This window comes from Ctenocephalides felis, unplaced genomic scaffold (genome assembly GCF_003426905.1).
Source record: "Ctenocephalides felis isolate EL2017-DRISC unplaced genomic scaffold, ASM342690v1 CF-g0.4_SCAFFOLD_03572, whole genome shotgun sequence".
NCBI classification, from domain to species: Eukaryota; Metazoa; Arthropoda; class Insecta; order Siphonaptera; family Pulicidae; genus Ctenocephalides; species Ctenocephalides felis.
In genome coordinates, this window is record NW_020539726.1 from 24,804,279 (window position 1) to 24,813,137 (window position 8,859).

Below are 8,859 nucleotides of genomic sequence, written 5' to 3' on the forward strand. Positions count from 1 at the left end.
GCGGTTGTTCATTCTCCTTCTGTATTATATTGTGAGTAAAATTTTCTAATAGGTTGTTATATATTACAAAGCAATACTCCAAATAGCTATTTTCACTTGAAATCTCATATGGATTCAAGTGAAAACTCATATCACTACTGCTTGATATCATATCAAGCACTCTCTGGAACCCGTGGTTGCAAGATCAAAGTTTTTCCACAGAGCCCCGGAGATGCCTAAAATTAAGTAATATGGCAATTCATGATCTTCAAATATGACACCTATTTGCATCTTTAGATTAGATTAGAACAATCTTAAAGGCATCTTTTCGTCTAGAATTTTTTTCTAACAATATTATAAAGTACATAAAATAATATGTTAAATATATTATGAATTATAACAAATAAAATATTGGCGATAGGAAAAAACAGTATGTTTAGTTGCAGGTAGTATAAAAATAAAAAAATCTTAATAATAAAGGGTTTACCTGTTACAATCACTGATGCATTGATGCTGAATCCCCTTTTTAAATATTAATAAAAATTATTACTGGACTATAATTAAATTATAGTGAAATATTAACTTTATGCAGTTAAATATATTAAGTGTTACTGAGAAAATAGACGTAACGTGTATATTTATCATTTAAATTTCTTTACAATTTATTTTAGAATCAATATAGGACCTATTAGAACGCAAATTGACCAATAAAAAAGTCGTAAATTATTTCGACAATGCTACAGAAAAAATATGCAAATATATATCATATTACATTAAAATTTATTAGACTAAATACAACAGCCAATGCACAATTTTTTTCTAGTTATACTTACAATATATAATAATCAGGTTTTAAAACTATGTGACTGATTTGTACACAGCAGGAATGTTAAAGTTCACAAAACGTGCAAAAACATATATACTAGAAAAATACTTTTTTTGGAATAAGCTTAGTGTATTAAAATTAATTTAACTTATTGTATTACTAAAAAAAAATTTAGTAATTGATCAATTAAAGTGATCAAAAAAAAGTTACATATACAAATAAAATTTAAGTCAGTATCGCGAGTTCTATTATTGAATATAAAAATTCAATAGTTAAAATTACAAGTTAATTTTTGAACACAAATAAGATTCTAATATCGTATGAATGAATTTCTGCGCACAAAATATAATTTTCACTTCCTTGCTTTTGACTATGCAAAAACCTTTCTCTTATATGTTTCTTATATATTAATTTTATTATATACTTAATTCTCTAAGTCATATTTTAAAAATCATTAAGACTTTAGACTGATTTAACGCATTCTACGTATTAACTAAACGTGATGTCGATTGAATAAATAAATAAATAGAGACTTATAATCTAATCATTTCCTAAACTCAAAGAAACACATAATGATGGATTTTATACACATTAATAAAAATATTCAGAAAAAAAAATTTACGCTAAAATAAATAAATTTGTTTTATTCATAAATATAAACTAATATTTCCTAAGCCCAAAAGACACATAATGATGGATTTTATATATATTTTTTATAAAAAAGTTCAGTAGAAACGGAATATTATACTAAAATAAAGAATTCAATTAGAAATACATATTACATATATGTCGGTTTATGCAATAGGTGCAAAAAATATTTTTGAATATTTCGAGCAAAACATATTTTCATAAAATTATATTTTCTAGATTTTCAAATTTTTAAAAACTTAGATTTAAATTGAGTCTAAGCTATTACTTGTTAATGAAATTACAACTCATGAAATATCTGAAAATAATTTATAGAAATAAGTTTATTTAAAATTATATAACTAAAGTTGCAAATAAGAAAATTGCCAAATGCTAAAATCCAAACCTTATTTTTAACATGTGAATTAAAATAAAGTGATCACTTTAATCTTTTCGAATTTCCATTTTAAAATTCACAAAAAATAAAAGTAAAATCACGAAAACAAACTTTCTGAATTTTTTGCCGAGGTGAAAAGACTCAATTGAAAAAAATACAATAAAACGATACTTTTTTATAAAGTTAATTTTGAAGAAAATTGTACGGAATTTTAAATAAAATTATACGATCTCTCTGGAGCCCATGTTTGCAAGACCAAAGCAGTTACCACGGAGTCACAAATAAGCTTAAAATTGAGTAATTTTTGTGAAATAATTACATTATAATATTATGTTAGTAAAAACTTTGGAATTAAAAAAAAAATAAAAATAAAATCACGAAAACAATTCTGATTCTTTTGCAGAAGTAAGAAGACACAATTGAAAAATACACATAAAAACGATATTTTTTTTATAAAGTTAATTTTGAAGAAAATTGTACAAAAATTTAAATAAAATCATACAATGTTTAAATTAATTTTATAGAAGGTTAAAGCAAAAAAGGCTATGCATCAAAAAATATAAAAAGTTATGTACTTTTTGACCTGAATCTTTGCTCATGTAATAAATCATTTTCTTAACGAATGTTAAGCCTGTTAACCAAATTGTAGCAGAAAAGGCTCAAGACTTTCCTTCAATTTTTTTATTTGAGATTGCCATAAACTCTCATCTTTAATTTTCAACGCAGACATTAATAAAATTATTAATTTAAAATGTCAGACTTTTTATTTATTTACAGCAATCCGAATCAATACTATTACACTTATTAAATCCGTAGCTCTTATCGTTAATAAATCAACCTCATTGTAATAATAAATAAATCAATAATAAGCCTTTTATTTCTTGCCTCATTGTAATAATAATTTAAAAATGTAGTCATATTATTTATTATTTTCAATTCTATACTATTCCACCAATTAAATCCTTAAATTTTCAATATTAATAAATTATGCTTGAACAGAAGCAGATAATAATAAAATTAATAATTTGAAAACGTATCAGACTTGTTATTTATTTAATGCTATCCAAATTAATATCATCCTACTAAATAAATCCTTACACTCTCATCGTTGATAAATCATGCTTAATAAAACCATACAGAAACAATATTAATAATTTCAAAATGTATAATTTTTTTACAGCAATCCAGTTTAGTACTATTCTCGCAATTAAATCCATCATAACGTGCTAATTAAGCCATAATATTATTTATTATTGTCAATTAGAGCAGTGCTCCTTGATATCGACTTCAACAAAATAATTTTTATGCTTCGAAGCTATATGGCTTTTCAAGTGGCATCTACGATTTGCTCGATAAGGACACATATGACAAGGAAATAATTTTAACCGATTACATTCATAACGAATATGCCTAAATAAAGTTTTACGATTTTTATAAACACGACCACATTGATTACAATAAAAAGTATTCATTAACTCGTCTCTGCTATATTGTGTATTTTCCACAATCGGACTCTGATCTCTGCCTGGTTTATCTATTAGACTGTTCATCCAAAAGCTTCCTAGAAGTAAAAAAAATAGTTAGTAAGGAAAATGATCGAAAGGATAATCTAAGTTGTCTAACACTCTGTAAAGTATATAGTACATAGTACTGAGCTAAATATATATATATACTTATTACATTTGTAAAAGTATATATATATACTTATTACATTTGTTTGGTTTCGATTATTTGAATATACAAACATGTCATGCAACAAAAACTGTATTTACTATCTACATGCTTGTTGTAAATATTTCTATTACTTACTTCACACACATAATTATTTTATAAAATTCTTGATGAATTTTATGGCTGTAATTAAAAAATATATACTATGATTTTGTTACTTAATAAACACAATAAAACTCAATTAAAAATCTACAAACAAACAGATATACATACTTCTGAAAAAAATATGGTCAAGAAAAATCCTGTCATTAGTCAATTTATTTTAATATCGGTAATTTTATATACTAAAAAACGTATGTACAAATGATCAGAATCTATTTAACATAATACAAATGGATTTCGTTTAATATTATACTTCTATAATTAAATTCGTTCTTAAATAAAATGATTCATATGAATTTTTATTGCTACTGCTATTATTATATTTGATTCACAGTAAATGAAATGAATTAATTATCCTTATTATAGATTATTACCACTTATTATTACCATATATTCTTTCAGTTTTTACATTTGACAACACACTTAGTTCCCTGTTTTCTACTTAAAAATCTACATCTTCGTCTGACAAAGTCACCGATTCCGTTTATAAAATCAATTGTTTAGACTGTGACAGTTGTGAAATCGGCGAAAGTTCCCAATACATCAGCAAAAGAATAAAGCAGCATATTTATAACTCAATAAATCCGGAACTATTTAAAACAATGTTTTCTGAACACATTATTAACTTCAAACACTTTTTTAATACTGACCATCCTATAATTTTATATAAAGAAAAGAATGTGGACCTTAGAAGATTTTCCGAATCTTGTTTTAGATTTTTTAAATTTGCCAAATTGTATATTATTAATTCTAAAACTTTTCCTTATATTGTAAATTTCTTTTAGCTGATTGATGAAACACAGCTAGCCTCCAAACGTATACAAATTTAAAATAAATATTTCTTCATTCGACGCATTGAATGTTTTATTCTTTTCAATATGTCTCAATGTCAAACAAAAAATCCTCAATATATATATATATATATATATATATATATATATATATACTTTCCAAAAAAAATTCTTATCTTCAGTCTCATATATAATTTGAAAACATTAAATTTAGTTTTCTTCTACTTTATTTGATGACTACACATAAGTCATACTAAACTTCATTAAAATTGGATACAAAACTTATATTGATATATATATATATATATATATATATATAAAATATATATATATATATATAAATAAATAAATACAACTACTAATTAACAGAAGTATGATGCTTAACTTCATTTAATTACATATCCTATATTTTCAAAAAATGATTTAAATCAAGTCGAGGTAGTGCTGGCAGTATAATTGTGTTTTTATCTTTTATTTAAATTGCTCTAATACGTGCCATAAAAAAATTAATAATCATAATCAATCCACATGCCTATTTCTTAATTAAAAATAAAAGTTCCTTCATAATGATATGTCCTGATTCCATATGTAATATATACGAGTACATTCACTTACAATTTGGCAGTAGAGTAAATTGAAATATCATAAACTTCCATTGCATTTTTACAAAATCAGTATTAAACAGTATTCTTATGTTTAAGCATAATATGTGTCTTCAAAGCAGCATTTTGAGTTGCCCTGTAGTTACACTGATTACAAGGAAACATCCTTTGCTTGCCACACTCGTATCGAATGTGTCTTTTCAGGGTGTATTTATACTTATACTGCCTGGGACAATTCGAGCATTTGTATACACCTTGTTCTTCTTGATACTTGGCAAAATTATCCACAGACACCAATCTTGTATCAATAATGAAGTAATCTAAAACAAAAAACAATAAATATATTAGAAAAGGTAATTTGTATAAGTACGAATACGATATGAGCATAGTAAAATCAATATAAAAAATTAAACTGATATAATATAATATGTACTATATCAAAAGGTTAATGAATACAAATATAAAGAATTATAAATGATTAAATTTTATGCTATTTATGACTATTTTCCCTTTATAAAATTTAAAAACTTGCCACAAATGAACAAGACAAATTCTATTTCAATAACTTTATTACACAAATTCCATTTTAAGGCAGATCTATACATAATATCATTTGTATATCTACTAATATACAAATCTTCTGTATTTTATATCAATTCATGAGTGATATCTTATGTTTAAATCGATATTACTAAATTTAAAATTAACTAACATTAAAGTAAAATGTCTATGTTAAAAATACTTATATGGTGCAGCTGCATAAACAAACATATAGTAATATTTACATAATTTCTCTTATTATCTGTGCAAAGCACATTTGTTATTCTAAGTTTATTTATAAAACTAAGAAAATAATTTTGTGGTTGTAAACTACAATAAAGAATTAAGCAATATACCAATAATATGTTTTTTATGAAAAACAAAACTATATTTGGTCTAGTTGGCCATTGTTCATATAATATCAATAAACTCATGATTGGTAATATTTAAACCATTTTTTCAAATTACAAATCATGTTGTATATCAAAATTTCATTTATAAAACAAATATATGACAATATAATGAATAGAAAATATATTGTCTCATGCTCAGAAAGATGGGCTTTTATATATCAAAATCATGTAAAAATGCACATATTTAAAAAAATCACGAGTTTATGAATATATATATATATATATATATATATATATATATGTATATATATATAATATGTATAACAAAGCATGCAATATACAAAACTATCTTTTTCAAACAAATATTTTTCAACAATGAAATCTTTAACTAAGCTGACATAAAAATATCTAACCATACTTCCAACTGAGAATATTTTCAAATTGAAATTTAGTAATATTATAGATAATTTGATTTACTAGCTGACATAAATTTAACGCTTATTACTATCTTAACATAAAAATTTAATACACATTTATAAATATAAATCATTTGGTTTGCTTATAAGTATTTTTAAAATAAACCCTATTTATCGCTATGATCCTATAGAAAATTAAATTATTAGTAAAATATCTTACTTAATATGTAATATTGTAATACTTTTATTTAACTAGGTAGATGTGTTATTATATATTCCATATATACATATTTTAATTTATTTTTTACAGATATTATGTATATTGCAGCAACAGGTAATTAAAAATTGTTGTGGATGAAACTTGTTAAGACGTAAGCAAATGAATCTTAACCAGATTAAGATTTTTAAAAGTACTTAAATTATATATAAAAATCTTCAGAGGTAGCATTTTAAAATATAGTTAAACTTTGAGTAAACTTTAAAACATAATTTCATATAATTTTTTAAAAAGAAATTTGAAATTATATCCTATTTTCAATGTTATTATTTTTTCCAAGATCTTGCTCCAAAAAACGTAGTATAAGTCAGTAGTATATTCTTTCTTTTTTATATTTTATTTACACAACCTACCCAACAGATAAAGTAAAATTGTTTTATGAATTAAATCAAAAAAAAAGCAAAAATCTCAGTATTTTTCCTATAATTGTTTAACTCACTAACTGGCTCAAATATAATTAACGATAACCTACTATATTGATAAAAATATTCGAAAAAAAGTAATTTATTTGCAGATCATCCTAAAAATTCTTAAAACTTAACTTGTAATTAATGAATTTATAATAATGAAGTAATAATGAGATTGGTTAAAATAAAAATCAAATTTGTAAATAACAATGCCAATATGTTTAGAAAATGCAAATTGAACTTAAATTTGTCATTCAAATTCGTCCAAAACATTTGTTCTTTGGTTATTAATATGGAATTGTCGACCATTAGATATCTCACTTTTTTTTAAAAAAAAAAATTATGGTTACAATTACTTTCAAATTAATCTTTGAATAATCTTACTGTAAAAATTAATTATTTCGCCATTGAAGTAGTAAATCAATATTATGTATCATATAATGTCATATCAAATATATAAACGATAAAAACGTCCAAAATTTGAATTTAGATAGAGCAAGTATTCATAATTTGGGTTTATAGATTTTCGAAGCAATTCTTTTTATTTGGCAAAACAGTTGCAAAGTTTTGAGCTATTAGAACATATTACTATAATATAGTAAATAAATGTTGTTAACAAATAATTTTCTGATACTCATTTTACAACATATAATTATCAATATTTGAAAAGATATATAATTATGCAATTAATAAATTAATAATTGCTTGATAGTTTCAATTAAGTCATTAGTGTCATTATTAATAATTGCATATTATTATTAATTTATGCAAAATGGCATGTAACAAATAAGTTTAACATTTCCAATACTCTGAATCGGTAATATTTAGGATAGTTTTTGGCTTGATTGAACTGTTCATGATTCAAAAATTGCATTTTTTGAGTATTATTAGTTACAAAATAAATCGAGATAGACTGTAAAATATAGTACTATAGAATTTAGAGAATAAACACGTACTATATGTCTGAAATTTTAAATTGCTGACTGTTCACAAATTAAACTAGCTTTGACTATATTTGTATGTTTGGTTTGATTCCTGAATTTGTTGCAGATGCAGCTATTGAATATAATATGTATTAGCTTAACATTAACAAAACAAATAATACATATTTGGCTTTATAGATCTTTTGTAATAAGTTGATTATTCGCTATTGTAATAATATACCTTAACAGCTAATTGTATTTAGTTATTAGAATCAATGCGTCTCTTTAATATATTTTCATAATAGTGTAATACTAAAAATAAATATTCTAGATAAAATTCATAGAAAACGTTAAATTAAATTAAAAATACATGAATTAAAATATGATCATTAAAATGACTAATTAAGAATTATTTACATATTTTCTGTTCAAAACGAAATTTACAAACCTTCATCCGAGTAAAATACTAGTTCACGTATAGTTGTTAATTTGCTTATTATAGTTGTAAGAAATATGAAAGACATATCAAGCAAAACAATAATTTTATAAATTAGTGTAGAATTTTGATTTGGCTTCTTTACACTAAAAAAGAATTTATCAACGTTTATCTACAACATTCCATGCAACTTGTGTTTGATTCGATAAAAAAATACCAAGTGAGTATATAAAAATAGAACTTAAAAATTCCACAGCTGGCACTATAATAAAATATGTGGTAGTTCTAAAACGAATTAACCAAATGTTCCAAATTTAGTGATTAGGAAGTATAAAAAATGAGATTCCTCAGAACTCATAGGCTCAGATTATAATCAATTGCAAATAGTTTCAAGTTTTTTGAAACATGTTGAAATTCTTAAAGACTTGAGGTAAAATCAGTCAAAAAGAAAG

General features: G+C 23.4%; 1 protein-coding gene across 1 annotated transcript in view; it reads right to left on the bottom strand.

Moving 5' to 3' along the window:
* The window catches only part of LOC113388270 (zinc finger protein 84-like), a 60,926-nt gene extending 52,431 nt beyond the window's left edge, over positions 1-8,495 (bottom strand). Inside the window, exons 1-2 of the mRNA XM_026625666.1 lie at positions 8,420-8,495; positions 5,202-5,375 (exon numbers count right to left, since the gene is read on the bottom strand). Coding sequence (XP_026481451.1) covers positions 5,202-5,375; positions 8,420-8,495 — 250 coding nt within the window. The remainder of the gene's footprint in view (positions 1-5,201; positions 5,376-8,419) is intronic.
* Positions 8,496-8,859: the final 364 nt, after the last annotated feature.